This window comes from Manacus candei, unplaced genomic scaffold, assembly GCF_025592945.1.
Source record: "Manacus candei isolate 608988 ecotype Guabito, Panama unplaced genomic scaffold, ASM2559294v1 h1tg000060l, whole genome shotgun sequence".
Taxonomy (NCBI): domain Eukaryota; kingdom Metazoa; phylum Chordata; class Aves; order Passeriformes; family Pipridae; genus Manacus; species Manacus candei.
The window spans coordinates 9,716,244-9,737,467 of NW_026138108.1; the positions used below are offsets into that span (position 1 = coordinate 9,716,244).

General features: G+C 41.0%; 2 protein-coding genes across 9 annotated transcripts in view; both read left to right on the top strand.

Moving 5' to 3' along the window:
- Positions 1-7,115, top strand: part of IPO7 (importin 7) — a 35,369-nt gene extending 28,254 nt beyond the window's left edge. The window contains exons 21-25 of the mRNA XM_051803878.1: positions 150-370; positions 470-675; positions 1,310-1,516; positions 1,871-1,987; positions 4,191-7,115. Coding sequence (XP_051659838.1) covers positions 150-370; positions 470-675; positions 1,310-1,516; positions 1,871-1,987; positions 4,191-4,288 — 849 coding nt within the window. The 3' untranslated portion in view covers positions 4,289-7,115. The remainder of the gene's footprint in view (positions 1-149; positions 371-469; positions 676-1,309; positions 1,517-1,870; positions 1,988-4,190) is intronic.
- Positions 7,116-9,002: 1,887 nt separating this feature from the next.
- Positions 9,003-21,224, top strand: part of ZNF143 (zinc finger protein 143) — a 40,402-nt gene continuing 28,180 nt past the window's right edge. For 3 of the 8 annotated variants that reach the window (XM_051803907.1, XM_051803905.1, XM_051803908.1), the window contains exons 1-2: positions 14,701-14,796; positions 16,063-16,177. The gene's annotated coding sequence lies outside the window, so the exon portion shown is untranslated. The other 5 variants (XM_051803904.1, XM_051803903.1, XM_051803901.1 and 2 more) reach the window with 5 other exon arrangements.

Genomic DNA, 21,224 nt, shown 5'->3' on the forward strand with positions numbered 1-21,224 from the left:
TTTTCATTTACTCTCTTAATTGCCAGCAGAACTCATATACAAAATTGCTCCCATTTCATGCCCTCTGTGTTTATGTGCCAGACTGTTGAAATACAGAATAACAAATTTTAGTTTAGGTCACTAAGTCTGTCATGGTTCCCACTCCTCAGTGCATACCCTTATTTGTGGAAGCTGCCTTGGAGAGACTGACCAGAGAAGTGAAAACCAGTGAACTACGAACAATGTGCCTCCAGGTTGCCATAGCTGCTTTGTATTACAATCCTCATTTACTATTAAATACCTTGGAAAATCTTCGTTTTCCCAATAATGTGGAGCCTGTCACCAATCACTTCATAACACAGTGGCTTAACGACGTAGACTGTTTCTTGGGGTGAGTGTTTCTAATTCTGAAGATGATTCTCTGTGATACACCTGTGTATGACCTGCTTGTAAATCATAACAACACCATTTTTACTCTTCTGTTTTGTAGACTTCATGATAGAAAGATGTGTGTGCTTGGCTTGTGTGCTCTTATTGATCTGGAGCAAATACCACAGGTTTTAAATCAAGTTGCTGGACAGATTCTGCCAGCTTTTATCCTTTTATTTAATGGATTGAAAAGAGCATATGCCTGTCATGCAGAGCATGAAAATGACAGTGATGATGATGATGAAGCTGAAGAAGATGAGGAAACAGGTATGGAAACTGAAACTGTTATTCTGTATTTTTCTTGACTGAAACTGTTATTCTGTATTTTTCTTTTTTTTTTTTTTCTGATGGAGGTTCCTTGAGCTTTCAGTTCTCTTTCCATATTTTTGTCTTTCCATCATCAGTCTGAGTGATTGTTTGGAACCGTTTTCCACACTAAAAGGAATTTGTTTGTTTTCATCTCTCTACTGAAAGCCCAATTGCTTTTTGATCTCTGCTGTTGAATTCCGGACTCTTCAAACTATTGTCATCATATATATTGTTGTACTACTATATTTTATATTTCTCAGGCCATCTTTTCAATAGCCCTTTTGAATGTGCCCTTTTGAAAGTGTTTTCATGAAATTATTTCAGGCTTTCTTTGGAGCATGAATATTGCTTTGTTTAAAGCTTTATCAAGTGCCATTCCAAACTATCTGTATATACATTTTTATGACAGTTCTCTTTTCCCACTTACACATTGGTGTCTCTGAGGAGACAGGTTACATGAGCTCCCCCCCTCTAGCCTGCACTATACTGTGACCATTTCCATTGCCTGTTTTACATATTTGGCTGTATTTCCAAAGAATTGTTCTTACTCTTCCTGAGAGAAACCTTTTTTTGTGTGTTACATTTAACTCAGAGGAGTTGGGGAGTGATGAAGATGACATTGATGAAGATGGTCAAGAATATCTAGAAATTCTAGCAAAACAGGCAGGTGAAGATGGAGATGATGAAGACTGGGAAGAAGATGATGCTGAAGAGACTGCTTTGGAAGGCTACTCCACGATTATTGATGATGAAGACAACCCTATTGATGAATATCAGATATTTAAAACAATTTTTCAGAGTAAGTAACTATATTTCCTTTCCTGGCCAACAAGTTACATTTTAACTTCAGAGTGTACTGTTATAAACTAGAACCTGTTAAGAACTCCCAAACAGGCTTTCCAATATATGCTTAAAACAGTTCTTCCTTTGGAAAGGAGAAGCCATCAGTAAACCTTCAGAACAGGGGGAGATGCTTGAATGAATTTACAGTGGTAGGGAAGAGGTCAGAGGTTTTACTGTTGGTTTTAAATGTCTTGATTTGTGTAACCACAACAGACTATTATTGTGACTAAAACAGCAGTGGGTTAATAGTCTTTTGAGCTACAAAACACTTTACTCAACACTTTCCTTTTACTTATGTTTTCTTTTGCAGCAATTCAGAGCCGTAACCCTGTGTGGTACCAAGCCTTGACACAGGGCCTTAACGAAGAACAAAGAAAACAGTTGCAGGACATAGCAACTCTGGCAGATCAGAGGCGGGCAGCACATGGTATTTTCCCCCTTTCATACCATTAATGGCTTCCTTTGCTGTTTGAGTGCTCTGGATGTGCTCAAGCAGCATAATATAGAGAATGCCTATAATTCAAGCCTGATAGTGTCTTCATCAAAGCAGGGTTGTTTTGCACTCCAGAGGTGTTTGAAATCTCTTAAGGTGGACAGGTCACAGAGCCTCACTGCACAAACTGTATGGCATTGCCAGAGGCGTAAGGCATGATAGAAATGGCCTGGTGAAGTGGCCAAGGACATAAAAGCAAATTGTCCTAATTGCTTGGATTTGAAAACAATTGATTTGATTACCTGAAGGCAGATGAACTCCAGGTATGTTAACACACACATCAAGTGGCTGATAAATTATTTCCTGGCATATGACCTAGTCCAGCTGGGATAGACAATGATTCTATGGACAGGAGAATACTAAATTATGGAAGCAGTATTCGTCTGTAAAGCCACATTATTAAGCCCATTAAATATTTTAGAATGTTAAACTTAGTTACAGATAATACAGATTTAAAAATCTATGGTGTTTTATTTTCTTTTTATGTTTTCCCTTACTTTTGAGAGTAAGCCAATATATATCACTCCCTAAAACCAAGACTGAATTTTGAGAGATCAGTCGAGCCTCATATCCCATGTCTTACTGAACAATTGCTACAGGTGTTTCAAAACAGAAGTTCAGAATTTTTTCAATAAAAATATTGGTAGTAAGAACACACATTTAACAAGTACTTACAGGAAACCAGCCCACGTTACCTCACAAAGTTTGTAAGTGTCCAGAAGGATCCAGTTTTAACTGTTATAAAATACAGTTTCACTGTGTCCCCTGTCGAGCACTAGACATTGTACTGATGAGATTATATACTACTTCTGCATTTTATGGAGGATAAAAAAAGTTTGGCTTTTTTTTTCTTTTTTTACTGCTTTTCCATAGAGCAAATTAGGTTCAGGTTGTGAAGTTTAGCTTAAGCAACTAGATCCTTACAGGAAATTCTTGCCTACTGTCCAAGCACACTGATACTCCATTTAGGCCACCTACCTCACTTGAGGACATCCTGTTAGAAGGTTTTGGAATATAGTTCTCCCTCATTAATGTAGCTTAAAAGAATTTCCATATGCTAAGAGATTTGTCTGCTATGGAGCTGTGAGAGGGTTTCCCCCCAGGCTTCATGAGCCATGGCAACATTTTTCTGGCCTGTTTCCAGAGAAACAGAGACACAATGCAGATTTTCTAAACAATATGAGTTGTCCTCTAATCCCAGAGAGATCGCAACTGTTTTGAGATAGGAGAAAGCTCTTAGACCAATGTAAGGCATTAGTAAGTGTTGTTATCTTGACCTGGGAATAATACAAACCATCTTCTGCACTATCCAGATTGATTAAAGGTACAACCTAAATTACCAACCTAATTTTCAGTTGTCCATGTATTAGAGCTTGTAAAAACCTGTCTTACAGTAAAACCTGTCTTACTGTAGTCTTTGAAGGATGGTAAAACCAGACACCTTAACTATTGCTTGTAGTTACAGTGTTGGATTTGTGGACCTCAGATGGCTACAGATCTTAAGGATTGGTTGAAAATGAAAAGTGATGAATGTGTTAGTTTTCTCTCAGAATTATATTGTATGGTCTAGTGACCTAAAAGCCAAATTACCTGCTTGGGTAGGAGTGTGTGTATACTAAAAAGTACATTTCTGGTGCTCCAGTGGCTATTTCTGCTTGTATTGTTGAGTTGAGATAGGAACACAGAAAATTTAGCTAATATTTCTGTATGCTTTTTTTGTACATGTGCTCTGTTACTGATTTGACTGCAAAGTCTATTGATGTTAACCAGAAAGAATCAGATGCCTTTAGCGAGTTAAAAAGTGCAGCATTCCTTCAGGTCCTGTTTCTGAAATGTGAAAATTCCATAGTTGTGTCCAAAAGCTAAAGTGTGGGCTTTTTAAAATTACAAATTCATTTAAGCATGTCTATAACAATATTGAGAAATTAAAATAAGTAAATAATCTGTCCATCTGTTCTTTGGGGCCTGGCATATTTCTGCTTTGTGGATGCTCATTCCTTTCTCGGGTAACCCCAGATTAAACCTCTTATCTCTGAGAAACTCAAAATGATCAGTCACAGAATCTTGATCTGTCTTTCCCACTACACTACACATGCACTGAAATGTCTTCCTTTTGTTTTTTTTTGTTTTGTTTTAGAATCCAAAATGATTGAAAAGCATGGAGGATACAAATTCAATGCTCCAGTTGTGCCAACTTCATTTAATTTTGGAGGCCCTGCCCCAGGAATGAATTGAATTATCACTTTTCCTGCTACTGTGTGATTGTAGTGAAGAGCTTGTGTTCCTCCCAATAGTGGTTCCAGAACTGGTTCATGTTATCTACAACTCACTCTAAACTAATTTATAAATAGATTGGACAAAAGCCCCAGAAGTGGGACCTGATCGTACAACCTAATACTGGAAAGCAAACCAGAGGTTTTATTGAAGATAGGAAGAATCTGAATTTAAAGCTTCAAATGACACACTTTGGAGATCGGAAATCAAGAGGGGATGTCATGAAGGCAGCTTTTCTTTTTCTGAGGAAAAACAAAATAGACATGGGCTGCAGGACTATTTAAAATGTCTTATTTACAGTACAGAGTAGAAGGCAGACAATTTTTACACCTGTGGCAGTATGAGTATTGGCCCAGTTTATTTCCCTTTTATCCCTACTATTGGGTGTCTATTCTTTTAATGTAAATAAGATAAGGTAATCAGATAGCCTTACTTAATCTTCATCATTTCCATTTATCAAGATTGTTCATATGTAGAATATTGGACACTTAATGTAGCACTACATAACTGATAAATCTGTAAATGAATTAGCACTTTCATATTGAAACAAGCCTGCTAGCCTATGTACAAAAATAGCAAAAATGTTTGCTGTTTATAAAAATAAAAAATAAGGGATGTACTGGGGAAAATAATTTCAAGTTAATAATTTAAAATGAACTAGCAGTTTTGTACCTGGTGACTTTGTGGTGCAGTCACCTCTGGTTGTGACTTGAATTCGGTTATGTAAAAAGGGGTTAGTGATATTTCATTGCTGCTAAAGAAAAAATAGCAACACCCTCCGTGTCCTTTGTTTTTTTTAAAGATGTCACTGTACAAGGTAGAGAATTGATACAAATGTGTACTGTAAGCACAAAGAAAAAAGTTATCTTTTAGGTAAATGAGGTGTGAAGATCTTAAGGTCAATTGAAGTGTGTGGATGAAACATCTACATATGCAATCTATTAAAAACATGACAGCGTCATTGGCTGATCTGGGCTATGGTGTATAAAAGCAATTTTTTTGCCCCAACTGTGCAAAATAGTCTTTTTCCAGCTTATGGTAGTGCAGGTGCACTACTCCTGCATTTCATTCCCCCTCTTTTTGCACTTGCAGCATTAGTGTGTGCTGTTGTCTGCCTGATCCAGACAGTGTATTTGAAGTTTTGCCAATCTTTCATTTTTGAAGCCACAATTTTCTTCCTTCAAAGTTGCTATAGTAACTAGTATTTTAGCTAGAGAGGCAAAATACAGTTCCCTCTGGGACCACTATCAAAACCACTGTATGAAGAAGCCAGCAGGGAGATGCTGTGAACGGGTTGGCTTAAATGCCCCCTTTTTCTTTTCTAAAAGCAAAAATCCATTGGCGTTTGATCTTGCCTTGAGATCATTGGTGTCAGGTCTTTTAAATCAAATGTTTGGGTTGTTTTTTTTTTTTTCTTTAGGCTGTTTTTATATAAAAATGTCACCTGCTGTTACAATTGATATTAAACGAGCTACCTTTAATTTAATGTAAGCCTCCAAAATTTAAATACAGGTTAAAAAATAAACTTTTTATCTGTAAAAATGAAATGCACATATATATATATTATGATACTCAAAATGCAGTCTTCAGAAAATTGGTTTGTGTGGTGTGGTTTTTTGCATCAGCAGAGTAGCAGGATTTCGTGGTTTGGGGTTTCCTTCTGAGCTGACCAGCACCACACTCTGCCTTCCACTGGTGCACAGCTGCTCCCCCGGGCACTGGAAGGGCTTTTCCAGTCTCTCCTCTCCCAGCTGCTCCACCAAACACTTCCCTGCGCACAGGTTGCAAAGGGGAGAGGCTGAGCCAGAGCTGCAATGCTGTGTTGCCCTAGGGATTACCAAAGGGATGCTTGAAAAGCAAAGTGTGGACTAAGGGAATATTGCACCTGATGTGAAGAAGCCGAAAAGGTTGAAGCCTTGGATGGAGTATCCATCCTTGGAATGGTAGGAGAACCATGGTGGTACTTGTGCACCTGTAGCTGACTGGCCAAGGCCACAGAGCAGGGCTGGGTTGGGTTTTTGGTGAGTGTGTAACTCATGGGCACGTCCAGGTGTGCTCTGGCCCTCAGGTCACCCCTAGACAAGGTTTTATTTTTGTAGTAAAAGGTGACAGAGCTTGCCTTCTGCTGTGCATTCCTCGACCTTGGAAACACCCAGTTGGACAGAAATCATTTCTGAACATCTGCTGGTTGGGTATCTGCCTATCTTGGTATGCATCCAAAATATGTAAGAGAACCTCTGAGGGCAGATGAGCCACTTGTGCCTCGTGGCACAAGGCGTGTGACAGCAGCAGTGAGAAGGCTTTATCCATAAAGCAGATGGCAAAAGAATTGGGGGAAATCACCAATTGCAGTGCCATTGTCAGTTCTGGAATAGATATTTTTCAAGTCACAAGTCAAGGGAAGAATGCTATCTTGGTGTGAGGAATACAGTCTTAATTCAAGGGTGCTTTTATGTGTCGCTAGACTGGTTAGCAAGGAGCATCTTTTTTAAGAATGATCTAGAACTTTGTTTTCCTTTGCTCCAAGAAATGTATTTATATAAATTGCAAAACAATTTTGCATTGTTGTTGGTGGTGATAGTGCATTTTGTGATGCAATATATCAATTTCAGTGATACACATGTCAAATTTCAAACTGATCTTCCTCCTAGAACTTGCAGTTATCCACACCGTTTTCAAGGATAATGCAACTCTGAAGGAAGGGCTGGGAAATTCAAAGCCTCTGTTTTTTTCTATTATGGAAGATCTCCTTGGATTAATAAACATCTAAAGCAAATCCTTATCTTCACTTATTTCAGTGTGGTGTTTTGAATGTAGCTGTATTTTTGAAGTGTAGTTACTGTTCTAGTTACATAGCTCTAAGGTTTGTATTTCCCTAATATTTCTTCTACAAATATTAGCCACAACCGCAGTTCTCTTTACTGGGTTAAATGTAAAAAAACAGACACTTCTTTAAAATTTTGGCATACTGGGTAATTTTTTCCTAAAATCACTAGCTTAAAAGAATTATTAATAGGTGTCAGCATAGTACAGCAAAGCTCTGTTCAAATCTCTTACACTACTGCAAGATTCCTCAAGTCTGCAGTGGATTAATTACTGACTACCTGACAATAAACATTGAGATTATTTTAATTATGCCTAGCAATTGATACCTTGTAAGTTTTATGGGTTGGTTTTTTTTTTTTCTACAGGAAATTTCCTCCACTTGACTATCAGCTTTCAGAGTAGAATCATCATGAAGTGTCTCGGCACTTTGTGTGTTTCTGTGTACCTCCCTCTCAGTCCTTCCCTACGTGTCCTTTCTCTCACTAAACATGTTTGATTTCTGGGCCTGAATTTTCAACCCTGCAACTCAAGTTTTAACCTGAACGCAGAAGTGAAATAGAAAAAGGTTTAGAGAAATTGGAGATAAGTTTGGAAGGTCGAAGGCTGTCTATGTTATGCTGTTATGGAGTTGAGTTCCTTGAGCTGGGTTCTTCTCTTCCCTGTGCTCTGTGGAACTTTCTAAGTACCCAGAAGGAGCAGTGTGGAAAAGCTTTGTCCGGTGTTGGGGTGCTGATTTTCAATTATTTTCAAGCAATGTGTAGCTTCTTTATCTTAAATGGTGTGTCACTGATTTGTGTATTGCTGATTTTTATATCAAAACGTTGATGCTAGAAACATAAAGCACTTCAGAATGGGAAATAGAGGGTTGTAGCATTTCACAGAGATGTTAAATAATCCAGTAATACAAGGGAGTTGGGAAATCAGAATTTTATCTTGGGTATTTCACTGTTTCTGTACCTCAGATCAAACCGATGGCTGCAGTTTGTACATTGGGTGAAAGTTTCCCACTAAGAAACAATAAGGAAAACTGTAAGCCAAAATTGCTATTAGGCCTGTTTGGGAATAAGCTTCTCCCGGCCTTTTTTATGCTTCAAGAATTTATAACCGTGTCTGGAGCAAAATTTGAATGCTTTTACATCTCCCATGTTTGGAAAGGTGGAGTAAGCCCCTCAGAACTGGGTATATTGTCTCATCAATGGTGGCAAATTTGCATGAACTCCAGAACTGGGTTTTCTTGAAAAATCATCTACTGATTTAACCTTAACACCCTCAGACTGGAAGCTGGTTGGACTATTTATTACGCATTTCTGAACCTAAAAATCACGTAAGCATAAACAGTCCCAAGCATAGCTTTAAGCACAGGGTCCTTATCCCCAGGGGCCAGGCTGGCATGGCAGCCGCAGATTAACGCGGCGGGTGGCCAGCAAGGGCAGGGCGCTCGCTGCCCCCAGCCCGGCCCTGCGGCCCACGCCCCGCCGAGAGTACCCGGGGCCCGCAGGAGGCCGCAGCCGAGGGAGAGCCGCTCCCCGCGGGCGCCCGGCGGGTCCCGTTTGGCCGCTCGCGGTCCCGCCGCCTCAGGGCGCTCCGCGGGCCCCGCCGGGGGAGGGCAGGAAATGGCGCCGGTCCCCCCGGCGCGCGGGTGCCGCGCCGCCCGCGGCACAAAATGGCGGCGGCCCCGCGCGCGGCACAGCCGCGACGCCATGAAGCCGCGGGGGCGGGGCCGCGGGCGCGCGGCCAATGGGCGCCGGCGCGCGGCCCGGGGGCGGCCAATGGCGGGTGGCGGCGGCGGCGGCGCGCGCGGCGCGGCCAATGGGAGCGGCGGTGGCGGCGGGGCCGGGCCCCGCCCGCGGGGCGCGGGGCGGTGCCGCGCGGGCGGGCGGCGCCGAGGCGGCCGTTTCCTGTCCTGGTGCATGGTGGGGTCGGACGGAGGAATTGTTGGAAAATTTCTCGGCGAGGTTCGTATATAAATGTGCTTTTACCCAGTGTGCCTTATGCTCCCTCCGCCATCTCCGGACGGGGCCGCCGCGCCGCACCGGGCCGGGCCGGGCCGCGCCCGCCGGCGGCGCTCGGGGAGGAGGGCAAGGGGCAGCGGCCGCGGGCGGCACCGAGCCGAGCGGCGGAGCCGCGGCGATAAAGCCGCTCCGCTCCGCGGGGCCTCTGCCGGCCCCTCCCCGCCCGCGGGGGTCCCCCAGGGCCGCCCCCCCCGGGCCCGCTCGGCGCTGCGTCACGGGCGGGGGCGGCGGGGGGCGAGGGGGGCGCGGGCCGGGGCGCGGCGGGCCCCGCGCTCGGCGGGCGTCGGTCTGGGGGCTTCGGCTATTTTTGTATTTTTCCTTTTTTAATTTTTTTATTTATTTATTTTTAATTTTTTTTTTTTTTTAAAGAAGTGATATTTCTTGTTTTTGTTGGCCGCTCAGCGGCAGCGGAGCAGTTGCCGTGGGAGCTCCCCGGGCCCGGCGCGGCCCGACCCGCGCACGCTCCGGGAGGGAAAATCCGCCGCTCCGGCCCCGAGTCGCTGCTGTTTAACGGGGCTGCGGCCGCGTTCGCACGGGAGAAGGCCCTGGCCCCTTCTCGGCCTCTGAATCCATCTGTTTTAGTGCCTCTTTTTCAGCTCGCCAAGTGCAAGAGCGTCTTAATTTTTTTAATTTATTTTTTTTTTAACGACTGTTCTTGTCGTTCCCGTCAGCTGTTCTCCTCCAGAACTTCCAATAGAACGGGATAACGAGAAGCTGCCTCCTCTAGAAAAACTGCCTGCAATAACGCGAAGATTTTTTTGTTTTGTTTTCTGATAAAGTCTTACTCGTGATGCTTTTTTTCATCGAGAAAAAAATGACATGACTTCCATGGAAGTTTAAATTTTCTGTTAGGACAAGCCTGCGGTTGAGCAGGTCCAGTTCTGTATGAAGTCTCTTAGGGGTTGATTTTGAACTGTCAAATAATTGCATTTGTCGTCATATGCAGAGTGATACCCGTAGTCGTAGGGAATGTTATTCCAGTTTCCAGTGATACAGGAACTTCAGCTTTACTGTCATTCAAAGGAAACGTATTTCTCTTGTCATACAGTTTTGTCAAGATTCTGCTTCGGGTGCTATTAATCTGCAGTCTTAGAGGAGTATGCACCAGATATTTCTGCTGTAGCTTCAAGGTGATAGTACCTGAAAAATTAAATTCGATTTAATTAGTAGATTTTTAAAAGAATAGTGTATGCATAGTACATTTTTAGCTTTATGCATTTGCCGTACGGCTTTAGAATGCCAGAGTACGATGTGGCCGTGTTTTCAGGGCTTGTTTCTTTGTATTTCTGCATTAAGCTGTACACGTGTCAAAAGCGATTTGTCTGAATCGGTGTATACGAAACTCAAGAATATGTAGTAAAATAATAGATGATTGTTTTGGTAGTAGGTGGCAGCTTAAATGAGATGTGAAAATAAACATTTTAAAGAAAAACCTATATCTAATTGAATTCGTAATTTACGTAAACTATTCTCATTGTTGTAATTAACATTTAATTTGTAGTACTGTATTTGAGGAAGAGTAATTTTGCTATATATTAGAGGCTCAAATAAAGCAAATACTTAAACAAGTGTAGAAGGTTCTTAAGCTAGAAAGTCACGCGGACTTCTTTATGTCTTCATGCTGGTGTAGCATTATGCTTTTCTCAGGAGAGGGGCACAGCAATAGCCAAGTGATGAATAGCCCTGGTAATGGGTGCCAAAATTAGTCTGTAAATTTGGGTTTTTCTCTAGAATATCTCCAGTTATGTGCAGCTTCAGTTCAGTGAACTGTTGGTGGCCCCCGTTTTTCTGTCCTGTCCTATCCAGGAGAAGGGAATTGGCAGGAGTTGGAGCAGTGAACAGGTCTAAGCTGCAGTCTGCTGCTGGTGGCTGCTTGCTTTCTGTGGGATGTGCACAGGATTAGGCTGAGGGTTCCTCCGTTTAAGTTTGGTCAGGATGGCGTCGCTTAAGAGTGCGGGATGTTGATCTTCCTTTGCCATTGCATGTGAGCCTTAAGAGTTTTGGGTTAAAACGTGATCAGCGTAGGTGGAGTCTTTGAGAAACGCTGTTAATTAAAGTGTGAGGAGTCTTTAGTTGGCACCTGTCAAACTCATTGTTTTCTAAAGTGTAGGGCTCAGCTGAATTTGGGCGGGTTTCCACACAAAGGGAACAGCACTTTCCAGATAATCAAGGCAATAATCAGGGCAATTCTCCAGTTTCAGGCGTTACAATGGACAGTGTAAATATTCACGAGGAAAATGGAACTGTCTCCGTGCTCTTGTTCTCCAATTCCTGTATTACTCTTTCCTGTCTGCATTTTGACTTGTACCTGCTTCCTTGATCATCCCCACGATTTCTGCTGCTTTTATAACTCCTGCAGCCTCTGATGTGTATGTACATAGGACAGCACAGGCCAGCCTTTCCTTGCCACTGGCGTTTTTTTCCTGTGTTGCCACATCTCTTGCCCATCTCTGCAGCTCACCAGTAATGATTTTCTGGTCGGCATCAATAGGGGGCAGTTTGTTTTCTCATCTCTTCTGTGCTAAAAGGAAATCGGTGCAGCTGGTAAAGAGAGCATGAATTGAGTAGTCTATTCCTGTAGTTTGTGTCTCAAAAGATCCCAAAAGATGGAAGGAAGGGTTTTGCGTAGCTTATGGATCCCTAAGATAGACTGTGATCCAAACAGATGGATCCTCTTGAATATGAGCACAGGTCTTGTTCTGAGTCTGAGGGAGGTGCCTCTCCATGGACACCACTTCTAGGGAAGAGGGGAAGGAAGCCTTGCAACCCATCACGGCACAGTGGGTATGGTGGGGTTTTGCCTGTACCTAAGTCTGTAACTTATTTGCTCTTGGTTGTATTTACTTAAGAGAGTATGATTTTGGTTCTCTCGCTCCATGCACCAGTAACTGTTGATCAGTTACTGAAAACCAGAATTGGATTAAATAAGTAAATGCTTTTAGTGATTTAGTCTGTTAAAATTTTCAGGTTTACAATGCTTTTTTAGTTGTATAGTGAGGTTGTACTTTGTTCCACCAAGATAATATTTGTTAAATAAGTGAAGTTCTGGGTTTTGAAGGGAATTTACAGTTCCAGCAACTTTTGTGATTTTTCAAGGTTGACACCAGAGTTACACTTGAAAACTACATAACACTTCCCTTAGTCTGTATCTTACTGTCTTCAGAATGTTTCCTTCTCTATAGACTTCTTGAGTGGAAAATTGTGTTACCTGCCCAATGCCCTTGGACTTCATTTCTGATGACAGACTTTTCTAGAACAGGAGGATGGGTCCATATTTGCAAGTTAGTTGGTGTTGCCCATATTTTAAGCATATACACGCTGAGCTAATGTACTAGACAGACTTTCACTGAATGTATTTAGATGTACTGTTTTTCAATTTACATTTGTAATGTGGTTTTGGCAATCCAATAGACTGCCCGTTCAGTTCCTGAAATACAAGCCTGGCTTAAAACACTGCCGTTAACTGTCATGGCTAATGCTGATACATCTCTAATGCAGTTATCAGATTACTAATTAACTCCTAACCACACAAAAAACCCCACTCAAAATTCCTTCTTTTGTTGGCAGTCTCAGTGGATTTGCAGGATTTGAAAGGGCATGGCCAGGATTAATTTGTTTTGGTGATATAAATAAGTCACTTCTGTGATTTCTTGACAATTAAGAAAGAAGTCTGTTTGACATTAAAGTAAAACATGGATAGAAATAGTGGTCTCAGTTGCTTTCAGATTTTTAGCCCTTAAGTATTCACCTATTCACCAGATGTTCCCAGTTTTATTTAAATCACTGATATAACTGGAAGGTTTATGATTTAAGGATTAAGTAGCTCCCTGAAGTACTTCAGAAATTAACTGAATCTTTTTTTTTTTTTAACTGTGAATAGGCATTATTGTTTCTAGGAGTAATTTGGATACAATTCTGACACACATCACCTGGATACCTTTTTGATATAGTCAGCGTTTTAGGTATATATACACTTGATGTCAAAAACAAACAAACAAAACAAACAAACAGAAGCCAATTTTTTTAAAAACACACAGTTTCATCTGTTAAGTACTTTAAATACATTTCTCACTACATGACTTTCAGGGTGAAACTTCACTGGAATGAAATCTTGTGCTTTCTCTCATTAGTGTGCTGAAAAATTATTTTAAGTTTGGGTGTTCTTTTCATCTTTACGATGTGATTGACAAATTTTTTTCAGAAAATCACATAACCTACTGTAGTTTCAGGCTTTTTTTCCCTGAATTTGCACTTTATAATTATTTATCTCTACTTTTTTTTACTCTTAAAACTCAAGTGATTTATTACCAGTTAGTCTACAGTAAAGAAAATGAGGTGGTGTTTTTTGTTTTTTTTTTTTAGTAAAGGTGTGCCTGAGCATTAATAATGCAGGTTTGGCCAGGAGAGAAGAAACCTGACTTAGCTTTGAGCAGGGAATATCACCTGGGTTGAGAGAAACTTGATGGCCTGTTTTGGTAGGTGAGTTCCGTTGTTCCTGCTGCAGTAGGTCTGCAGGCCATTCCATGCACACAGCCAAGCATTCCCAATGTTTTCAGTCTCCCCTGAATTGGGTGTTTTGGTACAGATTATGTGGATGGCCCTTTCTCAAGCCAGACCTCTGCAGCACTGTACTACACCTAATACCTCTAATTACTGCATTGCTCATTGACAAGGTGCATTAGTACACTTTGGTACTTTATTAATAAAGTTTTCAGAATCCTGCTGTCTCTGCCTCTGCAAACAGTGCTGTACAGATCTCAGTTGCTTGTCAGCTTCCATGCAGGATTTTTGGAATCTGTGCTGTCGGAATACTCCTAAATTGTTCCAAACTGCTGGCTGTGCTGCCCACTTGGGTTGTCACTTGGAAGCAGTGGTGCTGTAATAGTGCACCCAAGGCAGATGTGGTCATGGAACTGGGTGTCTGCTGTGAGGTGCTTGTCCCAGAGCTGCAGCAGGAGTTTAATTAGCTTTCTGTCAACACTGCTGACAGCTCATATGCTGGTGGAACTACTTTGGCCTCCTTTGATTAACCAGTAATTTCTTCTCTCGTATATCCAAGAAGCACGTGAAATAAGCAAACATTTTTGGGATCAACCTGAGTCTTTTCTACACGTGTAGGACTTCTTGGTGGGTGGCTTTCAGATCTGCCTGTGTTTAAATGCCATACATTTGGAAATAATAGCAACCTAAGCACTCCCACAGTGTGAAATTACACACATATGCATCATCTCATAATATTATATATAAAATACCTACATTGATCTCTGACAATAGGTTTAACGTTCACAATTTGTAGATGGTATTTGCCATGTAAACTGTATGGTAATGACTGTTGGGGGAAAAAGATTGCTGGAACATAAAGTAATTTTGTGAGGCTAAATATGGTTCTCACTGCCCAAGTTTTCACTGCTCTCACTGAAGTCAGACTTGTGCATCGTTATGGCAGTGATAAATTTGGTCTTGCATTTATCTCTTATTTTGGAAGAGATACCAACACTGTGGCAGTGAATTAGTCTTGAACTGCATTATTATCAGGATGTATCTCTTGTGGAACAGAAGAGTTGAAATACTGTAAAAAGGAGCCTTCAGTTTGACTGCAAGCCTCTGCTTTGGGCACCTGAGTCTCTGGAGGTAAGCTGTGCTGCCACCCTGAGCATGTACATCGAGCTTATGCAGTTGGCAGTGCTGTCAGTCTTGGTCAGGTTCTTTTCCAGGGCCAGGCTTAGAGCCCATGGTTTATAATTCACACACCTTTACCATGTAGAAAATTAGAAAATGATTGTGTAATTTGCTGTTAAATTGCGTATCTTGCCCCTTTATCTGAATCCAACTATTGTTACCAAATTCCATAGTAGAGATTTTTATTCTGTTTCAGCCTTGTTTCTATTTTATCGTGTGGATGATTAATGTGGTGGAAACTGATGTTTAATTATGTTTTACATTTACAAAAGACTGGAGAAGGTACAGTAAAAGACACTGAGATGATATGAGAAGTATTTAGAAGTGCCTGACATTAAACAGTCTGTTATATTTATTTGTTGGAAGTCAGTCTGAATGATTACAGCATAAACCCCAATGTTTCAGTGCAGTGGTAAAGTACTGGAAAAGGTAAGGGCTGTTGATGAAAAAAGAAATCCATGTCTATTGAAGCATTTGTTCAAAGCACCCACAGGATCTAGATTTCATTTCTGACCCTGCTCCAGATTTCTCCTGTAATACTGGAAAAGATTAACAAAAGGTTAATCATAGGGGAACAGAAGTAAGATTGTAAAGTCTTTAGTTCTCCCGTGTTTGTATTTCTAAGCTTATAGGTGACAAATGACTTCATGTAATTAGTAAAAAAAAAAATGCTGAAAGTCCTCTTGGGTCCTCTAAAAAAACTTTGTGTGGACAAGCAATTTTCCAGTCCATGCCATACATTTTTTGCATTGAGACCCAGAAGGCTATACTGCATATGAATTATGAATTGAAGTGTATTTGACCAGATTGTTAATTGTAGGTACTAATTTTGGTTTTTCACAAATGTTTGTTACTCTGACTAGTTTTGTGAAATTACTGATATTTGCGATCATGTCAGTTGTTAAGGGCCCTAATGCAGCCAGTATCCAATTCAGAAAAAGCTTAATTACATTACTGTGCTGACATACTTGAACTGATTTTGGGATCCAGCTTTGTCAAACATGGGAGTGCTGTTTTCTAAAATTTCTTAATGAAAGTTCTACTACTACGAAGTTCTGTGTCATTTGCTGTCTTACTTTTCCTGATTGGTTTTTATTTGCTACTTTTATAAATTTTATAAAATTACAATGGTTTTGTACATTATTTAGAAGTGTATTCAAAATAAAAGTGATGTTTCTTTTAAAATGAAATAAGTGGGTATTATTTCAAACTTCTCAGTGCTGTCTTCGCGATGGGAGTGAACAATGACAAGGTTACTGAATGTCTGGAGTAGCTTTTTTCCTGTCTGTCTTTCCCAGTTCTTTCTGCACATTCAAGATTGTATTTTATAACAGTAAGTTTTCCATGACTGCTATTACAAACTTTATTCCATTTCCTGTTAATTATCCTCTAAGCATCATCTTTTTTTCTCTAAGGAGTTTCTGCTATTGCAGGTTTTTTCCTTTGTCCAGCCGTGCAGTGATATAGTCATTCTTTAAATGATGAATTCCTGCTACTTTTCAGTTTCACTGGGGGCTTCCCATGCAGTACTTCCTCTCAGCTGCTGGAGTTCCCAAGTGCCCCGAGCCCCCTTTCTGCTCCATGGCAGCCATGCTCTCTTCCAGCTCTTCCCTCACTTTTTAGCTGCCTGAGTCCACCTGCTGTGCCTTAGTTGCTTGATTCCTGGTTTTAGTGGAGATTCCTCTTTCCAGTTGCTGAATTGAGTTTACATAAAAACCACTCTTTTAACATTGCATCTTTTCTCCAAAACAAGTGATGGCACCCAGATGTTATTTGAGTGTTAGTGGGGAAAAATATAAGAGGTGGTCTCTAGATGGGCAACTTGATGAAGTCTTCATGAAAAATACTTTATTTTTAACCACCTCCCCTGAGTGTTGAGAATTTAGCATGTGCCTGAGTTCACAGTTTTTTCTGTTCAGATAATTTGCAGGGGGGAAAGGGGTGGTTTGGGATTTTTTGGTGGTTTGGGGGGTTTTTTTCAATAAAAATTGTCCCTGTGCACTTAATCTGTCAGTGTTATATTGGGGTTACTGGCTGTTGCTTCCTTCTGTCAGACACTGTTTTCAGTTCAGAGATTTTTAGTCTAACTTTTTTGTCTGGGGCTGACTTTTTTTGAGAAGTATTCTAACCACCTTAAAGAATGGTAAGATTTTTCTCTGCATGAATACCATAGGAGTATTTTGGTGACTAATTGTTTCAGGAATGCAAGATGTGTTACTGTCCTTGTGAAAGTCTTCCTGAATACCATTAACGTGCCTTTGAAAATTGCAACTTGAGTATGGTCTGTGAAGATTTGCAACAGAGTTCAGGAAGTCAAGTCTCAAATTTTCACTTCAGTGAGTACTTCATGACTGAGCCTGTACTTGTCTTTTCTGTAGGACAGCTCTTAAGGTTGAGCAGAACACATATGCTGCCACACAGGCCGCACCCCAGGGTTCCTGTCTTTTCCTAAAAATGGGTGCTTTCAGCTGTTTTTCAACTAATGAGTTGCAGTATTTGCAGTGGGTAAAGGAAATTTTCCCAGATTTTTGCAGACAAAACTTCTGACAGGTTTAAAGAAAAATGCTTAGTGATGCAAATGCACAGAAATAAAAGCAATGAGGTGGGTTAGGGGAAAAAAGCTGGTGAGATCCAGACTGGAAAAAGGATGGAGACAGATATGCTGGAAGCTCAGGAGAAAGCAGCATATAAGCCAGTTAGGGGAAAAGAGAGTGGAAGAGAGTGACTGAGGTGGACGTAAGGGAAGAGATTCGAGTTTGGTGAAAACAGACTGGTTTAGAAAAAGCAAAGAAAATTCAAATACATTTGGAGGGTGGATGATATACCAGCAGAATGGGGATACTGTTTTAAGTGTGTGCATTATGAAAATTATCCTAGAGCAGTTAAAGTTGGAAGGGACTTGCAGAAGTTATCTGCCCTGATCGAGGCAGATCTCATTAGACCGGGTTGCCCAGGGCTGTGTCAAGTTGAGTCTTAAACACCTGCAAGGATGGAGAGCCCATAACGTGTCTTGGCAATCTGTTCCTGTATTTGACCACTCTTACAAAATAATGCTGTAGCAGCAATCTCTGACAGGACGATCGTTTCTCTACAGGCCAGCTTTACATCTTTCCTTATTCTCAGAGCTCATAGCCCTGTCTGGTTAGTCTGTGTTCTCCACTGGGGAGAAGGAAGAGAGGCTGAAAGGGAGCAGCACTCTTGGCTGAGGGTTCTCCTCCTGCACAGCAGTGACAGAGCAAAACTGCTGTCACCAAAAAGGGAGTGAGAGCTGGGGGTTGCTGTCTGGGAGGGTTCCAGTGCTCCAGCCTGTTATGAGGAATGTGCTTCCAAGGTGGGTCTAAACATGAAATCTCTTAAATCATAGAGGCAGGGAGGTGATAGACAGTGGTGTGATGGGCATGTAGAACAGACCAGCACTAAGAGAAGACTTGGAGGCTGGTGCAGAAGGAGCTGGTGTGGACGTGGAAGTATTTTAGATTGTTCTGATAAGAAGGGTGAGATTATATTTGGGAAGAGGGATGTCCTGGAAATTTGGTATCATAGTAAGACTGACTGAAGAAGGAAATTAGTACTTCAAGGAGAAGGGATGGAGCTGAGAGTAAGAAACTTAGTGGAAGGACAGAAGATTGGGAAAAGGATATATTGGAAGGGATCATTTAAAGTAGCTAAAACTGGGAGAAAGCAGCAATACAGTCTGTGTAAGTTACTGTGTAAGATGGTAGTGATTGTCCAGATCATGTGGAATAGAGGAAAATAGTAGACATTGCTCTGTGTGCAGCAGTTCACTTTGGTTCTTTTCAAATGTGTGATACTTGTTAGTCAGCAATGCTACAGTAACAAACACTGAAACAATTTAGACAAATACTATTGCTCCTTCAGCCCTTGAATTTATCTTGTATTAGATTTCTTCCAAAATAGCTACTGACCCCTTAAGCCATTGGTTCTGCTCAGACTCTGTCAGAACTGTGTAGCTGTCTGTGCTGATGGGATTCCTCACTCCTGCCCCAAAGGTGAGAGAAGAGCCCTAAGCCCTGGAGGAATACTCGTCAGGCTTACCTGAGCTGAAAGGCCTTTGAGGAGCAGTCCCTGCTGGAATTGTTTCACTGTACAGTTCTAGTCAAAACCAGTGGTTGTGTAGCCTTTCTTTGCTGTGTGAAATGGTCTGGCTGTTTTGCAACCTGCTTCCATGAGGTGTCCTGAAGATTCAGTGAATGGAAAATACTGACACCACAGACCTCTGTTAGCAGTTAAGAAGACAGACCAGACCCTCTGTGCACCACTAGCGTATAATACCATAATTACTTAATTTAACTTCCTACAAGCTGGCAGTACTCCAGAGAATCAGTCCTTCAGACTCGTCTGGAATAAATCTCATTTTGCTGCTAGTTTTTTTAACTGCATCAGTTCTCTGATCTTATTTGCTACATAATACATGAGTGCTGAGAGTAGGGCCACTTCAGTGCCTGGCTAGGCTGATTCTGGTTAGGCTACAGCATGTTGTCCCATTTTTAGTTTGCAAGCAAAGTGCTTCTTAAGTATTTTCTCTCTATTTTGAGATTGAGGGTCATGAGTATTAAGGAAAGAAGTTACTTGTCCAAAGGCACTGATGTGGAGATCGCAGAGGAAGAGGTTGAACTCAGGATCTCTTACGTCCTCATACAATTCCTTGTCCCTTAGATTATAGTATCCAAAAAAACTTTGCTATTTCATTTTCTTCAGAAGCATCTAGTATAAGAGTGATTTAGTCTGGATGACTTCTCTGCACTGGCTCTTTTTTGGTTGTATTAGAACTCTTTTAGTGGCCTCATTTTCTGTAAAAGCTTTTCATGAAAAGGATGCTGGGAAGAATTACCCATCTTCTCTTGGATGTTAAAAAAATCTCTCACACCCATTTTGAATTATATTTTGGTTTCTATCTTAATTGTATTTTCTTTTCAATGCCAGAGTTATTCCAGGTTCAAATTCCATATTACAGAAAAGTATTTTAATCTTCTTTATGTTCCAGGTAGAAATTATGTAGGATTTTAATCTTGGAAGGCATATTTCTTACTGATAAACTGATCATTAGTCATGTTTTTTTTCTTGTATGATTTTCCATGTAGCACACGAAAGCAGGAGGCTTAAAACCTTCTCAAAGGTACCCTTTCTTTCTACTTTCTTTTTTAAATTCTATCTTTTCCATCAACTGGGCTCTTTAACAGTTACACACGCTGTCAGTAATATCCTCATACCTGCCAAGGGGATTTTGACTCCACTTGGTGTAACAGCACATTAAAAGTTAGCGGGGTTTGGGCTGTGGGAACACACTGATTTGTGCACAGCCCTGGCTGAAGCCCTTCATGTGGCCAGAGCTGCTGCTTGTGCCTCGGCTTGTCCTCTGCTCAGGCTAAGAAACTGCCTGCAGCTCTAGGAAATAGTCTGGCTCACTATGTACACTTGGATGTATTTGGAAAACATGACTTGGGTATAACTTTCGACTACTAAATGAGTGTACCGACCTTTTAAATACTGCAGGCATGCTGGAGTACCTACATGGTCTAATTTTGCATTCCTTATTTACTTTCAGTATAGGCATGGTTTTCTCAGTGGTCTCTGAGACTGTTGATGAATTGTCCAAGGGCAGATTTCCGAGAGTTAAAAATAGTTTAGTTATTTAGAAATGTAATCATAAGTAAATTAAAAACCTTAGATTATTCTTCTCTGCCTTGAATTATAAACCAGCAGGTCATAGAACCATAGTAGGATTGAATGCTGTGATTGTTTATCTGTAACCTTTCTGTGAGATTATCTAACTGCTTCTTACTGTAAGAAAAACTCTCGACTATCAAGAGGTTGGAGAGGGGGGAATGTAATGCTCTGTAGCCTAGATTCCAGTTCCATGTGATGTTTTTTTTTCCCCTCACTTTTCATCCACATCTAAGTGGATGTCACATTAACTAAAGGGCTTGCAGAACTCAGTTGGTTTTATGTGTGGTCAAGTTTTTTTCTCCCTGTGGTTAAAGCCAACATCTGAGTTAGCAGAATGCAATGTTGTATATTTCCTTTATAGCTTCTTAATTTAGTAATACTGAAAATTTTTAAAAGCCTTTCAGGTTCAGTAAATTTATAAATCTCACATATTGAAACCTGCCTGGGTAAAAAATCAGTATCCAAAGGGATGGCTATATCTGGTTCTGTGAGATAAAGCAGTCACTCCCTAGTCACTATGCTGTTGTCTAAGTAACACATTTCATCATGAGATACTTCACTATTTTCAAGGACAGATTTTTTTTTTTTTTTAATTTAAACAGAAACCTTTCTGAAAAGTCTAGGGAAACAGCTGGATCATTCTGTTAGACTTACTAATGAAGTGTGTATTTCCCAGTGTGTGCTAGTTTCTA